The sequence below is a fragment of the Varanus komodoensis genome, unplaced genomic scaffold, assembly GCF_004798865.1.
Source record: "Varanus komodoensis strain SLA01 unplaced genomic scaffold, ASM479886v1 scaffold15, whole genome shotgun sequence".
Classification (NCBI taxonomy): domain Eukaryota; kingdom Metazoa; phylum Chordata; class Lepidosauria; order Squamata; family Varanidae; genus Varanus; species Varanus komodoensis.
The window spans coordinates 13264871-13288350 of NW_025335440.1; the positions used below are offsets into that span (position 1 = coordinate 13264871).

General features: G+C 41.5%; 1 protein-coding gene across 2 annotated transcripts; it reads left to right on the forward strand.

Moving 5' to 3' along the window:
- Positions 1-249: 249 nt before the first annotated feature.
- On the forward strand, positions 250-15348 carry NOM1 (nucleolar protein with MIF4G domain 1). 2 transcript variants are annotated; one of them, XM_044425097.1, is made up of 11 exons: positions 251-1307; positions 3205-3329; positions 4672-4867; positions 6467-6790; positions 7725-7835; positions 8173-8340; positions 9958-10079; positions 13097-13229; positions 13990-14121; positions 14575-14684; positions 14887-15348. In XM_044425097.1, exons 1-11 carry the CDS (start codon positions 303-305, stop codon positions 15062-15064), a joined length of 2604 nt encoding a protein of 867 aa, XP_044281032.1. In that variant the 5' UTR covers positions 251-302; the 3' UTR covers positions 15065-15348. The 2 variants fall into 2 exon arrangements, with proteins under 2 accessions (XP_044281033.1, XP_044281032.1); XM_044425098.1 differs by lacking the exons at positions 14575-14684; positions 14887-15348 and adding an exon at positions 13409-13477 and having other exon boundaries at positions 250-1307; positions 13990-14116.
- The last annotated feature ends 8132 nt before the right edge of the window (positions 15349-23480 follow it).

A 23480-nucleotide genomic window follows, 5' to 3' on the forward strand; every position in this document is an offset into this window, starting at 1 on the left:
TCTGGGAATTGGAGCTTTCTGATGAAGGAAGCTGAGCAGTCCCACACTAAGCCTTCCACGAAAGAACTACATTTCCCAGGGCTCACTGAGAGGAAGAAGCCCCTTGACCACTCCAGCAGGTCGGGTGCACCCGCAACTTGGCTGACCGTAATGCCGGCTCTCCAGCAGGTGGCGGGCTTGCTGCCGCCGCCTCTTCCGCAACTGCAAGGCCGGGTTTGGAGCGCTGCCCGGCTTGGAAGCCTCTTCAAAATGGCGGCGCCCGTGAGGAGAGGGCCCTGAGGCGCGTGGAGCAGGTAGTCGCTATGAAGCAGGCGCTCTCCTCCTCCGCGCCTGGGAATGGCCGGGTCCAGACGAGGAGGCGAGGGCGGCGGCAACAGCCCCAGAAAGCGAGGAACTTACAGAAACTGGGGCTGGCGGTGCGAGAATTTGTGGAAGCGGCGGCGGGAGCCGAAGGCGGCGGTGGCGGCTTGTTGGCCCTTTCTCGAGCCCCGCAGCAGCTCCAGGCGGCGCTGAGCAGCCGGAGGAACCGCCGGGAGCTGAGACGGGAGAAGCGGAAGCTGAAGCGGGGCCGGCGGCGACGGCTACTGAACGGCAAGGAAGCGGCGGAGGCGATAGCGGAGGTGAAAACCCCTCGGCCTTCCCGGCCGGCTTTGGCAGTTTCGGCCGGAAAGAAGACTAAGAAGCCGCAGACGCAGGCCCCGGAGCGAGGGAAGCGTCTCCCCGCGGCTGAAAGCCGAAAACCGCGAGGCGAAGGCCCGGCACCCTCCGCCGCAGCGCTCGCGCGCAAGAAAGCCCTGCTCGCAGCCAACGAGGCGGAGGAGCGGGAGATCCGGCGGCTGGAAAGGCAGCTGGGGCTCAGGAAGCGTCGGAAGAAGCAGCGACAGCAGGAAGGGCCGGGGGAGGACGCGGCTCTGCCCCAAAGCTTCGCCAGGGACGGGCTGGGATACGTGTTGGGAGCTTTGGAGTCGGGGACTGGTTTCTCCGCCCTGTACGAGAGCAGCGAGGAAGAAGGAGAGGAGGAAAGGGGGGGAGGAGGAAAGGGGCCTGAGGAAGAAGAGGGGTCGAGCCTGGAGGATGAGGGAGACCTGATGGGCGACGGCGACGAAGATTTGGTTATGGAGGAAGAGGTGGATATGGAAGAGGACCTTGAGGAAGAGGATTTGGCTATGGAAGAAGAGGGGAGGAGCTCAGAAGACTCGAGCGTGGAAGGAGATAGTGCAAGTAAAGAGGAAGAAGACACAACCCCTGGGTTTCAGAGCGCGGTGGCTGGAGCCAAGGAATGCACACTTTCCAGGGATGAGAAGGAGGTCGGTACAAATGCATCTAAGGCTTTCTTGAGACAGTCTTGCCCTACATGGTTCCTCTAGATTTTTTGGAATGCAGGTTGTAGTCCAAAATATTTAGCAGCCTCCAGGATGGAGGGGGCTGGCTTAGGAGCCTGAGGCCTTAGGGATCTGGTGGCAATATGCTTAGACAAAACTGAATGAGATGGCCTGACAAGTGTTCTGATTTAGCATTGAGGGCTTTCATACATTTGCACGTATATTTACCCATTTAAACAGTTTCTAGGCTGCCTCCAATCCAGGAGCCCCCACAAGCCACCATACACTAATAAAAGTTGTTTTAAAACCGGTGTGGTAATAACATTGAACTTGCCAAAAGAGCAACCAATACCAGCATATGAAAAAACCTGCTCCACAATTGCAGCTACTACCCAGAATCTGGGGTACAGAGTAAACAACTACATTCTCAGTAACAAGACCTTCCTGAAGTCCTTTAGTGATGGGGCTTGGTGGACCTTAAATGACAGAGCATTACAGAGATAGAGACACTGCAGAAAAGTGGAGTCACCAACCTAATTGCCCATATTGTGCATCAACAGTCTTGGGGAATAAGAAAATAAGCAATATGCTGGATCAAACCAGGAATCCATCTGTTCCCGTGTTCTGCTCATGCAGTGGCCAGCCATCTGCCTGCCACAAAACCACAAGAAGAATATGAGTGCAGTGACACCATTTCTTTCCTGTTCCCCAACAACCAGTGTACACAGGCATACTGTCTCTGATACTGCAATGCCTATACAGTTTTACCCCTTTAAATATAGTCCCCTTTTAAAGCTACCCAAATAGGTGCCAAAATGATACCTTGAGACCACAAATCCCATATTTTTAACTATATGCTGTGTTATCTACCCTGGATCTACCACCAGACAGCTTTGATGATCCCAGTTTCTAGTATTATATGAGGAGATAAAAAGTGTCTCCACTTTGCCCATACCATATACAAATGCCACACACCTCTGTTGCATTGTTTTTTATTCATCCTTCTTCCAAACTAAGTAGTTCCAGACACTGTAACCTTTCCTCATAGAAAAGTTGCTTCAACTCCTTGATCATTTTGATTGCCCTTTTCTGCACTTCTTCCAATCAGCAGCATCCTTTTTTAACTGCCATTACCAGAACTATAAACTACTCCAAATGTGGTTGCACAATAGATTTTTACATTGGTGGTTTGATTTTTTTGATGCTTTTTAAATTATTCCTAACATGGAATTTGCCTTTTTTTTTAAACAATAGCTGCACTCTGGGTTGGCATTTTTGTTGTTAATTGCCCCATATTCCCTTTTTTGGTCTAGATCTTATGAATGTGGGAAGCTGGGGGAAGGTTGACCCACAGTGCATCATTTTCAAGTCACACTGAATGGCTTTTGTCATCTTGATCCCCATATTCCCAGTTCAGAGATACCTTTGAAGCTCCTTGCAGTCCCTTTTTGTTAAAATAACTAAATAATTTGGCAGCAGCAAGCTTGATTACCTCACTCTTACTCCTAATTCCGCATCATTTTTACGTAACTAGAAAAGTACTGTTCCTAATAGAGATTCATGTGGGACCCTGTTCTTCACATTCTTCTACGGTGAACAGCAGCAACAAATTTCAGCTCCCTAGCCAGTGTGCCTGACAAATGTGTATTTATTGTATTCATCATTTTTTCTTTTAGATGCTACATATTTTTTTAATTAGCTATCATATATAATCATATGTTGCTCATACGATTTTAATAGTCCATGTACATAGATCACATGGCTCATATAGTAAAATACATACAACAGTACTTTTTATTCATAACCACTTAAGATCTGCATTGAACCATGATTTCAAATATGAAATTATTTCATAACATGTATTTACTTTGTTTTTGTTTAGAATCTTTGCCAGCGCGCTACAAAATATATTCCCCCTCAGATGCAAAGATCTGAAGAGACTCTAGATACCCAAAAGAGGGAAGAATTGGAAAGGCTAAAGAAAACATTGAAAGGTCTAATTAACAGGTAGTACTGACATGATGTTAACTAAATTTTCTTGCAGAATTGATACTGTTCAACAAAGGAAGAACTTCAACAAATTAAAACTTCTAATTTACTTACTACATTTTGATTTGTGGCTCCTTCATTGACTTTTCCAATCAGATTGAATGGCTTGTCAATTTTTCTTAAGCTGATATATAGATTGTACTAGATGGTAGTTTCAGTAACAAAGTGGTCACTTATGTTTTAATATTCTGGATCACCATTCTTGAGAGAAACAGACTTTATCTTCAGAACATTTCTAGTATTATTGATTCACAGAGGATAGTCATGTTAATCTATTGCAATAAAAACAAGTAATTGTGTGGCACTCTAAAAATAAAAAATCTACCATAAGCTTGTGTGAACTATAGGCTGTTTTATCAGATGTGTGAAATATTAGAGATAATTTCAGTTTTATACATAGCAAATAGTAAAGTGTGAAATCAGAAAGTGACAATCAACTATGAACAATGGTCATTCAAGGGTAATGATATAAACATCCTGGCACTGGGTAACCAGATTAACAATTAACTCTTCTCTCCCATCACTATTGGGAGTACTGTATTGATGATGTATTGTATGAACCTGAAATTCTCCATAGTACTCCATACATCTGTGGGCTGTAGTCCATAAAACCTTATGCCAGAACCAATTAGTCTTTAAGGTGCCACAGGACTCCTTGCTATTAAAATTGATGGAGGTTCTTCACAGTTTGGAATTAAAACCTTCTGCACTTGCTGCATGCAGCATATGGTTGTTCATTCTAAACTTTTGATAGATTATTGATTATTTGATTATTGCATGTATATCCCACCTTTATTGTCTTCAGACAAATTCAAATTGACTTTACTTAATAGCTGAGTGAGCACTAAAATCCAGATCTCCTGGGTTCCTAGTCTAACACTAACCAGCACAATCCCTGTTTCATTTCTTAAGGAGAGTATAGTTAAATGCTTATGGCATAATATAGGCCCCACATGGTATAGTGGTTAAAAGTGCAGGACTGAGGATCTGAGAGCTCCAGGTTCTAGTCCCACTCAGCCAAGGAACTAACAGGGTGACTTTGGGCCAGTCATAGATTTTCAGCCCAGCCTACCTCACAGGGTTCTTGTAGTGAGGAGAAGGAAAAATAATTTTAGTTCCTTGAAAGGAAAAAGAGGCAGGATATAATTATAATAATATAGGGAATATCCAAAGATGCTCTTCACCATAGGGATATTACATCCCTAAATATACATTTTAGAGTGGAGATATTGTTTAATATTGCTCAGTAATAATAATGATGAAACCAAATGTTAACTTTATATGATTTGTTTTCCACTAGGCTGAGTGAACCAAATTTAGCCTCTATAAGTGGGCAGTTGGAGGAACTATACATGGCAAATAGCAGGAAAGATATGAATGAAACATTAACAAATAGTATCATCAGTGCTTGCGTTGCTGCATCAGTAATGCCTTCTAAACTGGTGATGGAGCATGTTCTTCTGGTTAGCATTCTTCATCGGAGAGTGGGAATTGAGGTAACTTCTCCCCCGGTTCTTTCTTTTCCATCTCAAGCGTTGGTTAGCACAACAGTGTGGGTGACTTTTATCTGCAGGAATACAGAACCTGTGGCTCTCCATGCATTATTGGACAGCAGGTCCCATCCTCCTTAACCATCAGCCAAGTTGGCTGGAGCTGATGGCAGTTGGAGTTCAACAACAGTGGCAAGGCCACAAGTCCACCCCCTTTCCACTCCAATCTTGTGTTTCCCATTGCTTCTAACCAGATTCCTTTTGAAAGCCCATAAGCAGACTATAAAGGCATCTGGTGTTTGTACTTCCCACACACTAAGGCCAGTAACTGGTATTTAATGTCATACTGCTCCTGAACATGGCGGTTCCATTTGACAATTATGCCCTACACCCACTGATAGACCTCTCCTCTGTACATTTGCTTATTCTGTTTCATCTAATCCGGGGTGGACAAGCTGCGGTCCTCTGGATGTTTGGGGCTAGCAAAATCTCCATTCACTGGCTATGCTGACTAAGACTGTGGGAACTGTAGCCTAAAACATCTGACATGCCAGAAATTGCCCACACCTATCTAATCAAGTCCAGAGGCTATTGCTTTTGGATAATAGACAAATAGCATCCAGATGTTATTGTATTCCAGTTCCCACTATCTCTGCCTATTGGCCATCCTGGCTTGGGTTGATGGGATTTGCAGTCCAAGACCATCCGGAAGACCACTGGGTCCCCACTCCTAGTAGGTCTTTCATTTTTTGTTACCATTGTGGGAATTTCACCATCCTTTAATAATAATATGCTTTACAGTACTACTTTTGTTTTGTCTGATTAGCACCATCCTGGGTGCTGTTTAGCAGAATGATATTGTAAATAAAATCTAGGGTTGCAAGATTTTAGAAGCTCAGTGATCTTTTCATCTTGTTGGTGGAGAAAAAGCACATTCTCCTTCAATTGTCACTGTAAATCCAAACATTGACTGTTCCCGCATATTATGTTTAGCAACTCTGGCCAATTTACACAAGTCATGACTTACGGTACAATCCTGTGCAAGTTTAGACACAAAAAGACCTACAGCTCCCACCATTTCCACTCTGATGGCTGAGACACCCTGGGAGGTATAGGGCTTTTTCCTGCTTAAGCTTGCATCTGATAGCACCCTTATTTTTTTATAAAAATGACCCTCCTGTGCCCTGGGTACATGAGAACCACCCACCCACAAAGATCTAAAACTGGTTTTGTAAAAGATGCTGATGTGGATTTTTGTATCACCTCATACCTATCTGTTAAACATATTAAACACATTCATTTTTTGAAAAGAAAACTTCTCTGTTTTCTGAACTCATTAATGTTTGCAGGCGAGGTGTTTCAGACTAAAAGCCATTCAAATACCGCTTGCAAAATACTCTTGACTGAAAACTGCAATACTAGCCAAATGCAGTGGTTAGTAATATTATGATAGCACAGCATCCAAGGTGCTGCACACGATAGATTCAGATTTGCTGGTCAGCATGTTTGAGGACCACAACATCAGTTATGAATTGTTGGATTTCTTTCTTAAAGCACTAAACTGCCAGCAGCTCATTGATCATTTTTGTATGTGAACTGTTTCAGGTTGGCGCTCACTTTTTGGAAACTGTGGTGAGGAAATTTGATGAAGTCTACAAAACTGAGGCTGAAGGGAAAGAATGTGAGAATTTGCTTACCTTAATTGCTCATTTGTATAACTTTTATGTAGTTCATTCATTGCTTATCTTTGACATCTTGAGGAGGCTTGTAAGCAGTTTTTCTGAAAAGGATATTGAGCTAATTCTGCTGCTGCTGAAAAATGTGGGCTTTTCCTTGAGGAAAGATGATGCTCTGGCACTGAAAGAACTGATCACTGAGGCCCAGAAAAAAGCAAACGCAGTAGGGAAGGACTTCCAGGACCAGTCAAGGGTATGGATGCATTTTTAAAAACATTTCTTTGGGAAAGCTTTCTTACCAAAAGCAAAATTTGGCAGGAGCTTTAATAGAGTTTTATTTTCCAAACTTGCATAACTTGCATTATGATACAAGAGGAGGAATAATATGGGGTTCTTAGGGAGAACAGAGTACAAGGGAGGGAAGGGCACAGAGATACGGTGAACATAATGTGATTTTTACAAAAATACCAACCAATGATATATCACACCTGAACTGCAGAAATAATGTCATCATGGTACAAAGATGGTTTGCCTGGTTCTACATTACTTCACTGTCCCCAAAGCACCTTCAAATCATAGGTTGCTTCTGTGTCCACAGATGGGATCTGTGATTTTAATGGTAATTTAGATTAGTGCTTTTGTTCTAAAGTAGTACATGGTGCATTGTGAGGACAGGGAACCCAATGCAAAAATCATACAGATTCATAATAACCCATTTTTATCTACTAGATCTGGCTGGCTGTTACCCCAAGCAGCCATTTCATGGCCAGCCATGCTCTTTGCAGCAGCCATTTTCCAATTAGGTCCACATCAGTTTTTCCAAGTTCCAGTGTGCTCACGGGCCCAAAATGGTGTGAACTCTTGAAATTAACTCATCGTGGTGACAATGGCACATATAAAGCAAGGTTTAGGCACAAGTTAGACACATGATGCCACAATATTTGTATCTTACCTGTTCACTTGCACATTCTCTGAAAAGCCTGTAAAATATGAGGTTTAAATATGTCTAAAGAAGAAACATGGCTCTTCATAAATCAGTCAAAATGGCAATTTTCTTTGGCAGATCTTAATACAATCTGTTCAGTATAAAATAGCATTTTGGCTGTAGTTCAATTTTCAGCTTTATGCTGGAGATCTTTGCCATTTTAGGTACTAGAACAATAATACAGAGTTGTCTTTTCCTAAAGGTTCGCTTTATGTTGGAAACGATGCTGGCTCTAAAAAATAATGACATGAGGAAAATCCCTGGTTATGATCCTGAGCCTGTTGAGAAGTTACGAAAACTACTAAGAACACTGGTAAAGTTGAAGGAAAACATACCTTGCTATATTTCTTTCTGAGTGACACATTCCAAATGAAAACTGAGTATTCGTAAACGCTGCTGTTAACATCATGGACCTTTGTGGTTGACTACCCTAACGAAAGAGGGTTTGGTTTGCAGAAGATGAATTGGCCGCTAGATTTGCCATGTGTTCCAGAAGAGGTCTCCAGGAACATCTTAGGTTCAAGTAAACCGTAATGTAGTTTTTCCTGTTACATTTGATGGTAGAGATTATAAAATCCAATGATGCTGAGCAAGACTGGGGCATAAAGTAATTCAAAATTGTCTGGCTGAGCATACTTCTTTTCTATAAGATTCACAGTAGCAGTTCTGGGAAAGAAGCTCAACTTCGTGTTTCATGGGAATCGCTCCTAAATGCTGATCAGGTCGGCCGTTGGTGGATTGTTGGATCATCTTGGAGTGGTGCTCCAATGATTGACAGCACCGGCAGCACCAGTCAACAAACGCTACCAATGGGAAAGGTAACTGATGAGTTCTGTTAATCTAGACTTGGTGCCTTTGTAGCACTATGACTTTAACGGTCCCCAGAATTTATCCTTATCAACATAAAGCAGAACTATAATAATAAATGTGCGGGGGAGTGGTTAGGGATTTTTCCTTGGAAAAGTCATTGGCTCCTGCACTCTTTGATCTAATATTGGCAGGAGTGAGAAAGGTAGCTCTTTTGCCCTCCTCCAAATACAAATCATTATCTGCAAGCTGCTTGGCTCCTGTTTGAGCCTTCATGGTAGTTCACAACGAATCTTGTCGAGAAGTATCATCAGTGGTATGCTTGAGGCCGAAGGACACATTACAAGTTGTTCACAAAACCTGCTTAAACTGGAGACTTCTAATCTGAAGAAAAGGTCTTAGTGCTTAAGTCTGAATTAAGTCAGGGGCATGGAGGTTTCCTGCTAATAATCAGACACATCCAAGTACTTTTTGTTCTTGAAGGTACTGCTTAGCACAAATTGTCCTTTCCAGAGCAAATACCATCAGGGAAACTGCCTGTGGTTGGGGGCAGGCTCCAAATGGAAGCTCAGCCACTTGTTTGTCTTCAGAGTAAATGGGTCTTGCTTATTTTTATTGTTTTTATGTTGTATAAGAAAATACAATATGAAATTCATACAGAAAAGAAATATTCTAAAACACATAGTGAGTATGCTATTAAACATGAAGAAACAAAACAATTAAACAGTTTATCAAAAATTTACAACATTCACATCTTAATCAGACTATACCAAGGAAAAGTAGTTCTGCCAGTATCCACATTTTATCTAGTAGTTATTGTATATAGTAGTTATTTCACAGCTATATACTGAGCAAAGACAATAAAATGTTACATACTAGAAAAACAAGTAATTCTTTGTCTACTATCTCTTAAACTGACATGCCCTAGTCATCTCTGCAGCCTTCCAAGCTTTGCAGAACATTCTTTCAAAGGGAGGGTAACATTACTACTTCAGTTTCTGACAGCCAAAATACTTACATCAATTAATAGATTTGAAACCATTCTTTATGTATGGGATCTAGCTGATCATCTACATTAAAGATAGTGGGTACACGGAATATAAAAACCTCTGATCATTAATATCACACGTAAAACCTTTTCCCAAAAGTAACCAAAGGGCACTCTCTTCAAATATGTATAAAATTAGAGTTGTCACCAAGTTGCCAGTTCAACAATATTTTCCAAATAACATGTAATGTGAACCTAAGAATTACCATTCTGGATATAATCACGTTTCCTGAACAATTGTGTAGCTTCCTTACATGAAAACCGAATCTTTGAATTAACTTCACCAATGAAAACATAAGCAGGCAGGCAGGTTCACAGCCATGTGGTGTAGTGGTTAGAATGTTGGGCCAGGTCTTTGGATTTCCGGGTTCTAGTGCCCACTCAGCCCCACACTCGCCAGCTGTCAACCTAACCTACCTCACAGAGCTTTTAGAGAAAAGACGATCGTGTAAGCCACCTTGGATTCCTTGCAAGAAGGGATAAGTGGAGTATAAATGTAATGGTAAAATGTGTATTTATGTAACTTAACCATATTTACAATTTTAACAGTAAATATTCAGCCTTCCCTCCTACCTTTCAGGTGAGTTCTAAAATTCTGGAGCTTGCTCGTAAGCAGAGAATGAATACAGACATCAGGAAAAATATATTTTGTATCTTGATGACTAGTGAAGATTTTTTGGATGCATTTGAAAAACTTTTAAAGTAAGTACTCTCCAGGAACTAAACCACTGATGGATGCAAACAAATTTGTCCCTGAATAAGTTAATAACCCTGAATAATAAGCCATACAGAGTATGGCCAAAATATTAATAACGGCAAGTGTACACTTTGCTGGATGCAAGAGAATGTTGGAACAAAAATAGGTGAAAATATTGTAAGAACAATACTTTACTTTATTCTAAAGTAAAATGTTCCCATTTTAGGAGAGAAAGGTGTTATATGGAATGGGAAAATTATTTTTGACATTTTGTTCCCAACTTAAGTATCTAATTAGAGTGAATACATCTTTCACTATGGTTCGCTTAAAATGTTGCCTGATTGAAGTGAAGAACCTAAATGTGTCTGCAATGGCTATGCTGTTCTCCAGGGAATGGGATCTGAGATCAGGCTCTGCAGGAGGAGGAAAAAAGAACACGAGAGAAAGAATGTGTCTGAATTTGGAGAACTGGGCTTCAGTTGGGTTTAAATCAATAAGGCTCTTGCTACTGCTCAGTCGGGATTTGATGGAGAACCAGCAGCCTTGCTGTCTGCCAAAGTAGTGATTGCTTGCTTCCAGTAATTTTTGCTTTTAGGTATGTAAATTGGGCAAGCAGAAGGTAGATCAGGATCTACTGATAGATCTCTGGGTGGCTTGCACTCTGTCCACAAGAGATCTGACTTTCCTTAGGCTAATGATAGCAACTAAAAGGGCAAGTTAAGTCTAAAAACCTCCCTGCCATGGCAGACCTTGTGTCCCTCACTTATCTCCTGCCTGGTGAAGTGCCTTTTAGCTTCCTGTGTGCTCTACTTGCAAATTAATTCAAACAAATCTTTCACGGAGATGCTACCAATTCCAGTGCTCTTTCAAAGGAAGCAAATGCTGTAACACTGCCCCTAGAACTTCTTGCTGCAGAAGAAAATTGTGTACATTGTACTGATAATGTTTTGACAATTAGGAAGTTTACTTAATTCTAGTTGTAGAATTAAAATATGAACCCAGCAAGATTAAAAACACGGTTCTTCAGGAAAGCAAATTTATGTAGACAGACAATGTCATATCCCATATATTAGAAACATAGAAACAGCAAGTCAGTAGGGGCCTCCTGGGCTTCTAGTCTGATGCCTGGCTCCAGCCAGCTCTGCTCATGACATGCCTACCATGCGCATGTCCAGCCTGTCCTTAAACACCTCACTGTTGGGGCTTCAACCACCTCCTGTGGAAGCCCACCCCATACCCTAGGGATCCGAACCGTCAGGAAGTACTTCCTGGCATCCACCTTGAATCTTGCTTCCTTAAGCTTTGCTCCATTGGAACACATCCTGCCCTCCATTGCTGGGGAAAAATGGTCACGATCTACCTCCGAGTGACACCCCCTCACATACCTGCATGTTGCTAACAGGTCCCCTCTGAGCCTCCTCTTCTCAAGGCGCTTCCCAGTTCCCTCAGCCTCTCATATGGCTTACCCTGCATACCGGCCACCATCATTGTGGCCTTTCACTGCACTGATTCCAACCCTATTGAAGACAAACAGCAGGCCACAAACAGCAGACTTAACAGGTAGAGGGCTGCACCAATTAATCCATGTCTGTGTAACCCTAGTCAAAGAAAGCCCACAGAGAAAAACACTCCTAGAAAATGCTCAAGGTTATCTCTATATACTCTTGTTGTTTGGACAAGGGTAAATGGCTGCTATGCTTGAGAAGGTATTCAGGGTCAACCCACCTGATTTATTCTAAAATGTTGATGCCACCAACCAGCCTACCCACAACAGCTTCAGTTAGTGCCCTCCTACTTATACCTGTTTAGCATAAATAAGCATGCAAGAGCAAAAGCTAGATGCAAAACAGTGCTAAGATACATACTTGTGGAAAAACACTACAGTATCTGCGTAATGGAAAGTTGAGTCTTAGGGCTACAAGAGAATATTATCAGGCACAGCCACACAAGTGTGATCGAAGACTGATCTGTCCCAGTATTTTGTTTAACGTACTTGCAAAAGAAATGTACAAGGAAGTGTTTTGACATAACTTCTTTTCATTCCCAACACCTAGATCTAGAAATTAGTTGCATTACTTTGACCTGCTTGGCTAATGGCATCTTGTCGAGCCATCAGTTGCATTCTTGGTCCCAAATAGCACATTGTTGTTCCATTGACTTCACTGAAATGTGGCTCACGTTTAACATTTAAGTTGAAGTTAAACATTTATCTATATCTTAGCAAAATCAGGCCATCATAGTCAGGCTATTCATCTTGGACTTAAAAATCTATAGATGAAAGTCTTGTCTTGAAAGGATGCAAATTTTGTGCTTGACACTCTCTGCATTATAATATTAAGCATTTTTCATTATAATTGGCTTTAGTGCTGCCAAGTGTTTGACAGCTCTGGAAGCTAAATCAGACTTATTTGACAGAACAGGTACAGCACAAGTTGACTATCCCCTGCCAGTGTGTCTTAATCTTCCTCCGTCTGGTCCAAGTCTGTGAGTAAGAAGAAGTCCTGCCAGACTTTCTGCTGAGACAGCCAGTGGAGAACTCATTAATGCTGATTATATTTTTGTAATGAGGTTGGTTGAAATTCCCAACACCCCCAAGTAGGAATTAGACAAACTTGGAGGATAGTTACTTTTCAGTCACCATCTTGAATCCATATAAATGGTAGAGTTGACTTCATAACGTGGAGGCTGAAGGGATTTGCCACCCTCATCCCAATGCCCTGAAATGCCATAGCACTTTAAGATGGATGGCGCTTAGATTATCCTTCCTGCCCATTTTTATACTCTTCAGAAACTTAGTAGTTACTTCACAGCAAAGTATACTGTTCAAAACCTTGGTTTTTCAGAAGCACATAATTGGTCTCTAGCCATACAGTTTTGAAAGCATCATATAGAAATTCATTGGTTTGGCCTGGAAAATGTATTTGATATATGTTTCTTGAACTGGTACTGAATCTTTATTTTATGCTAATTCAGCCTAAACGTTTAGGAAATGTTTTTTACTTACTGGCAATTGCTGTGTTAGACTTAGGCTTAAAGATCAGCAGGAAAGAGAAGTTGTCCATGTCCTCATAGATTGTTGCCTACAAGAGAAGACCTATAATCCCTACTATGCACATTTGGCTGCCAAGTTCTGTGAATATGAAAGACGATTCCAGGTAAGCAGAGGACTTCTTTCTCCTTACTGGTTGCACCACTGAGCACGGTGTGAGAGTGGAGGTACAGGTCCCTGGTAGAGCCCATGCTCTTACACAGAACATTCCAGAGTCATTCCATGCATCTCTGCAGTTGACAGCCTGTGTTCTGACTCTGTCCATGTGGTATGCTGTTTCCCTAGATACCACCTCTCCTTTTCCTCACAGCTGATTTTGGCAACTCGGAGGGAGGACAAAAATGAAGGATACTAGTAAGAGAAATAATTATTTTGTTGGTACACTCTGGTCTGTTCCTGCCTGTGTCCCTTCTGAGAAATGGAATAGTGTTCTGAATCAGGCACAGCTATGGAGTGGATTTTTACTTCTTTAGTAACTTCTGATCTTTCCTCCTGCCTGTTTACCTGAGAGAGATCAAAACTGTGATGAAACAGGGTGAAGACAAAGCCTTGTCTGTCTATTTTCTCCTTCCTTTTGGCGAGGCCAGGCAAGAAGGGAAAACAACTCCACGTATAGAATGACGGAGAGACTGCTCTCTGCTGCACTTTGCTGACCTCCATTGTAAACTGTGGTAGAGATTGGTAGGAAGTCACTTGGGACTGAAGGATCTGTCTTCCTTCTAATAGTTGCCAACCAGAACCCCAAAGCATCATTTACATTACTTAACAAATCAGAATGTACTTCATCTCACTTAAGAATGGTGAAACAACTGTGTAAAAGCTTCATAAAGATTACAGTTCTTGAGAACATGTTTTTTCCCCTTTAGATGACATTCCAATTTAGTATGTGGGACAAAATCAGAGATCTGGAACATTTATCCTCTGCAGCTTTCTCCAACCTAATCAATCTCTTGGTTCATCTGTTAAAAACTAAATCTCTTTCCCTTACTGTTTTCAAGGTAAGCACAACTCTCTTTACATCTCTTGCTAGGTTTGTGCATAATAGGTTTTGTTCTTTGCTGTGTAACTTTGTATGACAAGCAATGCAAGGTAAATGGCTTGTCATATAGCCAAAAGGAAAAAGACAGAATTTTTGCATTAATATCCATTACGATGGCTGTAGTAGTCTATTCACTGTTTATCATTGCATGCTTCATAAAATCTTTCCCACTTTGTAATTGGCATGCGCCTGAGAGAGGTATCTTTGTGTTAGAGCCATGAGTAAGCTTTGTATCTTTACCAGAAAGATGAGGTTAGTTTTTGCAATTACTGTGAACATATCATTAGGATTAGTTTACAGGTATTTTCTCTAGTACTAATAGCACTGTCATTTTAAAAGTAGCTTAAAAGTTTGATAGTGTCTTAAGAGCTCTTGCTTTAAACCTTGACATTTAATTGCCTTTTTTAATTAGATAATTGAATTCAGTGAATTAGACAAGCCAAAAGTCCACTTCTTACGACAAGTGTTATCTGTACTGCTCCTAAAAACAGATCCGGAAGACCTCAACCACATCTTTGGAAAGTAAGTCCTCCCAGGGGTTCATTAGATTTTAATGGTTTAACCACCCCACTATACAATTATCTAGAACTTTTTCTGCACTCCTATTTGACTCATCATAATTTTCAAATGATGCTGTAATGTTATCCTAAATAAAATGTTTGATGATTTAAATTCATCAGAAATGTTTGATGATTTAAATGTATTATTTAAATTCAATTTCCAGATTGGCCAACAACCCCAAGCTAGCAATGCTTCATGAAGGTTTGAAGCTTTTCCTTACCCACTTCATGCTGAAGAATATTCAAGTTAACAAAAGTGTTGAAGAAGCCACTTTACTGAAAGAGAGAGTGGAACAAATAACTAAGACTTTGAAAGCAAAAGAATCAAGCTTAAAGCTATAGCGTCAAGTTATCAGATCACCTGTGTGGAAAATGGGACAATTGAAAGCTAACAGTGTTGAATGTGGCAGTTTTTAATAAATTGGAAACTTCATGTTCTCAACTACCTGGACTTGAGTTAGCTTTGATACTCAAACCACCTCTACTCGTTTTTAAAAGGTGTACATATATAAATGGTAATTTTTTACCTAGTAATTTTTTGCCTTCTGTTAAAATATAAGACAAATTACCAGTGAAACCTGAATATACAATGTAATTCTTAAAAATAAAGTTTTATTACATTTGTATCTTGGCACTTTCATGTTTAACTTTAGTGTTGAATCCCTGTCCAAATTGAATGATTTGCCACATCATAGTACACAGTGCTAACGTATCCTATTTTTCTGCTTTTTTCAGCCTGTAAAACCTTTATTTGCCCTAGCTAGTTCCACTAAATTTTTGATAGTTATGCAATATGGCTTTTGTACTCTTCTCCAGTGGTGATTTTTCTCATAGTCAATTCAGTATTGATCTAGCCACAGGACTGCTATAGATAATTGAAATCCAGTACAGAAAGTGTTACCAATTCACAAGTTCTTTCAGGTGTTTTTTTCCTTGAAAGTTCTAGTCTATGTAGTCAGATGCTTTTTATAAATACAGAGGAACTGAACTGCTACTCTTAGTAGAATCATAGAAATCAAACATTAATTGTTCTTCCTTTACATTGTCATTTCTATTCCTGACTTAGCTTTCAGATTTTTTTCTTCATTCCAATTTTTCCTCTCATTTGTTAATTGCCTTAATATTCTATCCACAAACTTCTTCATCCTTTCAGCATCCCTGTCATCAAATGTCAACTTAGCAAGAACATCTTTTTGCTTCTGGGGCCATATTTATCATTCCTTCCACTTAAATCTGGCTAGTTAGAATCTCTCCTTGGAACCAAGCTAGAAAAATAATTAGTGCCATCAACTGATCATGAATCCATATACAACTATACCTTACTACAGCTTTCCTCTGCCTGGTATCTCCCAGATAGACTTCAGCTTCCAGCAGCACGTCCACTGGTCAAGAATTCTGGGAGTTGCAGACTAGGATACGTGGAGGGCCTAAACGGGAAGTATGCATTGGTTCACAACTGTACGCAGTGCCCTGCAGAAATACCCCCTTTGAATTTTCCTCATTTTGTAATCTTACAACTTAGAATAGAAATGGATTGAACTGGCCTTGTTACCACTTAATGTACACACCTTTGAGGGTGCAAAGTATTTTTATTTAGTATTTTTACTAAAGCACAAAAGATAAACAAAAACAAACTGGCATTCTCAGACATAACAGCGAAGACGCCTCCAAGCTAAGATACACCCCTAGAGAAATCTCTGAAGAGTTTGCCAGCCAGATGATGGAGAAGCAGCCTTATTCCCTTGTCAGCTCCTTTGACAATCCCATGTTACTGTATGAATGCCCGGATGAAGCATATTTGGTGAGCATACAGATATCTGCAGCTTCTTGGTGTTTGTGTTTTACCTTTTTGGCTTCTACTTTCACTTTGTTCCATATTATGGTTCAAATTATTTGGAACTGAAGCTTGGAGTCAGTTTGTGAAATTATCCCCCCACACCCCGAGTTTTTTATGTTTGCTTAATGGAGGGGAGGGGCGACATCTGTGCCCACAGCAGCGCAAGGGCTCTGCTCTAATGGGTTGCCACCTCTCCCAGGAAGCTAATTGGCTAGGGTTAGGGTTCTGTGGCAAGATTTAACAAATATTTGTTTACCAAGTTATCATGCAGGTGAAGGTGGGAAGTTGTATTATGAAGCTATCTAGAGAGAATTTGTCAAAAAACTTATTTCAGAAGACACTGAGGTGTTTGCCTGAAAGGTCCTACATTACTTTCTTAAATCTCATTTCTTGTAGTCTACTGCTCAGGTATCTTACACTTGAAGCCCATAGACTATACTTTTCATTGCAGTGCAAAATAGTTCACTTTATTTGCCAAAGGGGATGGCAAATTTAAGACCAGCTGGCAGGTGTGAAAAGTTTTGAATGATCTAAACAACTGATCTGAAATTGACACCATAGAATCACAGCTACACCTCCCTGGATACCCATTCTCGGCAGGGTTAATTTGACACTTACCCTCAACAAGTGAGTGTTGTCTCCTTCCATATGTTTCAGTGCCCCTCCAAGTTAGAAAAAGGATTTTTCTAAAAATGAAATGCAGTGGGTCAGCACTCCAGGTACAGGCAGTGTTAGAGGGCAGTCCATTAGGGCTGGAATGTTAGAACTTTTCTTCAGAGCCCTGAATCTCTATGAGGCTTTCTGCCCCACCAGCTTGCCAAAATAAAGGTACAGGGAATGGCTAGCTTGTTGCACAGATGTGCTTTACCTCCTGCCACCTCCCCCTTGAATCTTTCTTCCTGATGTCTTTTTTGAAATAAATGTCTTCCTCTGTCTGTAGATCTGTAAAATAGGTGTGTCTTAGTAGGCAAGATCCTTTAAAGACACAGAGGGAGAAGCTTAGAGCTTAATATATAAAAAGCTGTCCTTTTTTTTTTTTTTTTTGGTCCAGAGAGCCTTTTCTCCAGATCTTGTCAGTATCTAGCACCCTCCAGATGTTTCAAACCATAATTCCTATCAGCCCCAGCCTGCATGACCAATGACATATGATGGAACCTGCAGTCCTTATCACCTGCAAGTTACCAGCTTGGAGAAGGCTGCAATAGAATCTTGCCATCAAGAGTGTTAACCTTCCCAAATTACTGAGAAACAGGATGGAGACAAGTAAAGAAGGACAACACTCCATCCACTTGCCAAATACATGATTCGCTCTACCTGCACTGGAGGTTCTGCACATGCCCAGCCATCCTTAAGGTGATGCCATACCTGTCAGCCACAAGAGTTGACCTTAACTGCTGGCTGCATGGCTGTGCCTAGATCTTGATCCTGCCTCCATTTTGGGTGGGAGAGGCAACTTCTCTTCTTTCCCACCCCAAATATTTTGTGCCCTGTGAGAAGTTCTTTGAGCAAAAACCTGGTCCACATAGATATCCCTCTTACTAGATGAGGGCAAATGTTTAGAAATACTTTTCAGTACATTTCAGTGGTGTATTGATCTGTTTAAAAAAGGCCTGTTGTAGCCTTTATGATGAGATTTACTTATGTGGACTATTTATTTATTTAATAACATTTTTATGCCAGGGGCGTCACAGCCAGCTGCATCTTTTTTTATCTGCCCTGGCAGAGAAGTTCATTATTAATTGCTTGACACTGATCAAAGTTTTTGTTTTTGCAGCAAAGTCAGTTGAACCTTGTGGTTCCTTACAGATTAACAAAATTGCTTTGGCATGAATATCTCTGCACCACACAAAAGCTTCTGCTGCATGTTAGCTTATGAAGTGCCACTTGGTGGGTTTGGTTTTGTGTATTCACGGTCTCCTTATCTGTGACATCACATCAGTACTGGATTTCACAGCAGGAGAAGGTCCTGGTTGAGCTTGTCCTCCAAAAGATGCAAAACAGACAAAAAGCTTCTTGTTGAGAATTAGTGAAATGATAGTTCATTGAATACATTGAATATCCGTGTAAAAATGAGAGCTTGCCTTGTGTGTGTTTCTAAGTAAAGAAATGTGCAGAATTGTGATTACATTTACTTCACACAAAGGGGAACCACAGCCAACCTCCCCAATGCTTATTTTTCATGGATGTGTCATTAGACATGATGATAAAGCATGATAAATAAGCAAATATTTCCTTAACCATATTGTCTAGAATGTTGCCTAGAATGCCCCTCCTGTTTGTTCTAAATGGACTGCTGATGTGACGTGCTGGACGGAATAGTAGCCAAGAGAGTAACTGGTTCAAATCCCTGCTTGGTCATGAAAATTGCAAGATGTCTTTGGGCAATCACGTCTCTCTCAGAATATCCTACTTCATAGGCTTACTCTGAGGAGACTAAGATGGAATTAGCCCATCTGATACACATGTAATGCTCTTGATCTTTTAACTCCAATTCATGTTAATCGGGCTTTTCCTAACTTGCTTTAAAACCTGGTTATCAATATGCTCTGATTAATTTCCACATCATTCAGAGCTGGATTACTACATCTGAAGGAAGTAAAGTCATACGTCATGTTATTAAGTCCAGGAGCCTAAGACAGAGCTATTGAACTTGCAGCCCAAAGGCCAAATACAATTTTGGAGAAGTGGGGGAGGGGCACATTCTGGTGGTGGGTGGGACTGAACATATAAGTCCAAAGGTAAAATGGTGGCCAAAGATGCCCCCATACTGTAGTTTAAAGGCACAGTCCTATGCACACTTAAACAGAAAAAAGGTCTACAATTCCCAGCAATGGTAGGAGCGATGGGACCATATTCTGCATAAAGATGCCCACGAATGAGCCCTAAAGAGCTTCCTAACAGTAACCAAGCCTTAAGAAGGGAATTCCAACATTTTACAATAGGGGAAAAAACCTGCAAAACCCAGGAAACCATTGAGCACACAGCAGTTGGATGTGGGGCAAAGGACGAGGCACTGGTGGACTGGCAAACACAGGTGGCTGTAGTTGGGCATCCCTTGTCTAAAATTCTGGTATTTCACCACTTGCTGGGGATCCGGGATGCCCCACAGAGGAGGTGCCTCTGCATCTCAGTCCGATGTCTTGCCACTTTCCATTCAACCTCCACTAGTCCCATGTCTCAGACTCTGCCGTGGCAAAATCATTCATTTGCTCCTGATGCAGCAGAAGCCCCATTCATTCAACCTTTGCCACCACACATGCACCAGTTAATCTGCGTGGGGGAAGCGGTTCCTGCCCACACATCAGCCCAATTATTATGCATTTGGCACAGTGCCTGAAAGAGACGCTACACAGAGACATCTTTACCTTGCTATAACTATATCCATGGCAGAAAACTTGCAAATCGGACCTTGGAGAATGGCCCTCAAAGGAGGCATCCCAGAACAGTGACTCATCCAGAAGCACAAAGTTGGACTTGTTCTTCTATGTAATACACCAAGTCCATGGTTGTTTTTTTTTTACATATCTTGTCTGAATTCAAATGAAGACTGCAGTCAAAAAATTCGAAAAAGACTAAAGGGCAGCAATGAAGGAACTAGAAAAGATCATCAAGTCTAAGGATGTTTCACAGGAGACCAAGGCCAAGATCATCCACACTATTGTATTCCCGTCACTATGGATGGATGTGAAAGCCAGACAGGGAAGAAAGCTAGACGGGGAAGAAAGCTGACAGCAAGAAAATGGATGCATTTGAAACATGGCACTGAAGAATACCCTGGAATGATGACACAGTGTGTCCTGGATGAAATCAAGCCAGAACTTTCCCTAGAAGCAAAAATGACAAAACTGAGGCTGTCATACTTTGGACACATCATGAGAAGACAAGACTCCATGGTGGAAACAATCAGGCTTGGGACAGTTGAAGTTAGAAGATTAAAGGGAAGACCAAATATGAGATGGATGAACTCCATAGCGGAAGCCACAGCTTTGAGTTTACAAGAGCTGAGCAGAGCAGAGCTGTCAAGGACAAGACATTTTGGAGGTCTTTCATCCATCGGGTTGCCTTAACTTGACGGCACGCAGCAACAAGTCAGTGGGGCAGGGAGGGGGGTGCATAAGGGGCATGTACGTGACCTGTTTGTATTTTTAAAAATGTTCCTCAGATGTTTGGGAAACCCTTGCCCTTCCTGAAATCATAATCATCGATGAAAGGGTAAGCACAGTGCTACTCAGTCTCAGCGGTATATTCTGTAGAGAGCTGTTATTGCGGATTCGAGCTTTATAAACAGCTGGACAATGAGATGTTAAAACCTTATTCTGGTTTTTGGATCAGCATTATCAGGACAAGAGAACACAAAGAAGTCTGTTTTGTAGCTTGGGAGAAAGTGTTATGCGGATAAATCACACACAATCCCCTTTGGCAGGGCTTTAACACTGCAGCACCGGAAAAAGAGAAGTTTTTGCAGGTTTCTTACGCGTTACATATTTTTCCATTGTGCTGCATGAAGGGGGGATGAGTTTGCTATCAGCACTTTTCAAACTGCAAGGGTGTCAGCGTGGCTGTCCTGCTTTGCTTTGGCAGCTTGAAATTGTCCTTAAACATCTGGAATCGTTTTATGTGTATTGTTCAGGAGAACTCGATACGTTAAGCTGTGAGGGGCTCCAAGTCCAAGCTTGCTGGGTACATTTCTTCTGTGATTATATGAGCACAAAGTTTAATACTGAGGTCCCAATACCACAATCCCATGCTGGATTCCACTATGTTTTCTGCACAATCCCTCATTTATGAAACAGTATCTTGAACTGACAACTATGCAGCTGCTTTTTAACGGTGAAAGTTGACAAATTCTGCAAGGAATGCCAGAAGTGCTTATTAACTCACTGCTGCAGTAGGAAAATTCACTCAGTAATCAGTAAAAATTACTTTCCACCCCAGAGCAGTTCTGTTTGGAAAGCAGTCAGACACACCAGGCTGTTTCCTTGCACTTAGATGCCACAGCTTCCTGCTTGGATTGGAGCAGCCATGCCTAATGTAGCACCCGCAAATGGCCATGTTGCCTGGGAATGATGGGAACTCGGTTCAACACATCCAAAGGGCATCGGCCATGGGGAGGTGGAGGCAATTCGTATCCCTCCGTATGCTACCAATGGTTTCATGAGGCCTTCCTTCTATAAATGGGCATGCATATTGCTCTCTTACTTCAACATGTTGAGGGGCCTTCCCGTTCATATTACTGAGTGGGGCCCTGGACATCTGCCCCAGCGTCCTTAGCAAACCTCTGAAAAGGACTCTGCTCTGCCACATTTAAGGTGATGGACAGCTGTTCCTTTTCTATGTGGGGTGTAGGAGATGCCGGTTGGATTCCCCCTCTCTGTACTTCTTCCTCACTTTTAAAAGAAGACCTGGAGTTTTTTCTTCATGGCAGCTCACTTTGGACAACCTTCTGTTTGTGTCTCAATTCTCTTTCTGTGCATTTACCTCCTCCAGATGAATGCCTTAGTTTTTGAAAAAGATGGTTTTGAAATAGCTTTGATATGATTTCATTTTATTATGTGATATCATTACTGTTATTGTTACTCATATTGTTTGTATTTATTGCTATTGTTATTATATTCCACTCCTGTTCCTCTTGCAAGAAACCCAAGACAACACACATAGTCCCTCCCCTCTCCATTTAAGCCTCACAACAACCCTGTGAGGTAGATTAGGCTGAGAGACAGCGACTGGCCCAAACTAACACAGTGTGCTCCATGACTAAGTGGGGACTAGAACCCAGATCTCCCTAGTCCAGCTCTTTAACTATTATACCATGCTGGTGTTCTATATAATACTTTAAAGTCTTAATAATATTCCCAAAAATCCTTGCACCATTATGCAATAAAGATGCAATAAATCAAAGTTCCCCAACCAGGCATCTTGAAGAAGCTTCTTGATGGATTATGGGAATTATAGTCCTCCACATCTGCAGAGCTCCCAATTAGAGAAGCCTCACTTACATCCAAGTATTATTGTTCGTCATATTCACATCAAACAGCTCTGTGAAGATTTCAAATACTGAACCTAATCATCATATTTTCAGCCTAATCAACAATGCTGAGAGTATCTGGCTGACTCTTTTAGCAGCTGGCACTTCTCACAATTTCAGATCGACTAAAAGTGCAGGCCCTTCTTTCTAATAAATCTTAATTTACCTCTAGACCCAGAGACATACGAATCACACCTGCTCCAATAAAACAGTTACTCTGCCACCAAAACCTGCTAAAATCTGCATTCTCACTTAGGTTAAAAGCCAAGTAAGTTGCAGTAGCTTTCCACTATGTGCATGCCTAAGGGTTGCCAACTTTTCAATCACCCCCTGTTGCTATGTTTTTAACAACACTTCCATTTTCTACAGCAACCAGCAGGTAACCATATTTGTATCTATGCTGTGAAAAGCTTCACCAGCTAATTTTGGCAGATCAAGACGCAGTTACAGCTCAGGCTGGCTGGAAAAGTTGTTGGCCGTGGTCTGGCTGTAGCTGCTGTCTCTGGGAATGGAAGAGCTCATGTTTTCAGTCGTGCTGGGAAGCAGCAACATAGGGCAAGAGCTGTGCACAGAATCGACGTTCTTAGAGCAAGCAAAACCACTCTTAGGAGCAGCTCCTCCAGTGACATATGGCAATGTGATGTTCTGAGTTCTCACTTGTTTTTGTGCCTTTATACCCCACTATTCTGCCAAGGAACTCAAGGCAACATATTTAGCCCCCCTGCACCACCCTCCCATACAGACCAATATGGAGAGCTGCCTTAATAAGATCTGTAGCCCCATCTTCTGCCCATAACCATGAACTCCATTTGGCCCTGTTGCCACATGGGAACGATGGCTGAGCCCCACCATCACACCTGCTGAGACCCTATACACCAGAGGGACAGAGCATCGGA

Excerpts from the sequence above, each read along its gene's own strand:
- NOM1 (XM_044425097.1), top strand. The coding sequence starts at position 303 with ATGAAGCAGGCGCTCTCCTCCTCCGCGCCTGGGAATGGCCGGGTCCAG. Across the intron at positions 1,308-3,204 it reads TTTCCAGGGATGAGAAGGAG|AATCTTTGCCAGCGCGCTAC; the intron begins GTCGGTACAAAT and ends GTTTTTGTTTAG. Across the intron at positions 4,868-6,466 it reads ATCGGAGAGTGGGAATTGAG|GTTGGCGCTCACTTTTTGGA; the intron begins GTAACTTCTCCC and ends GAACTGTTTCAG.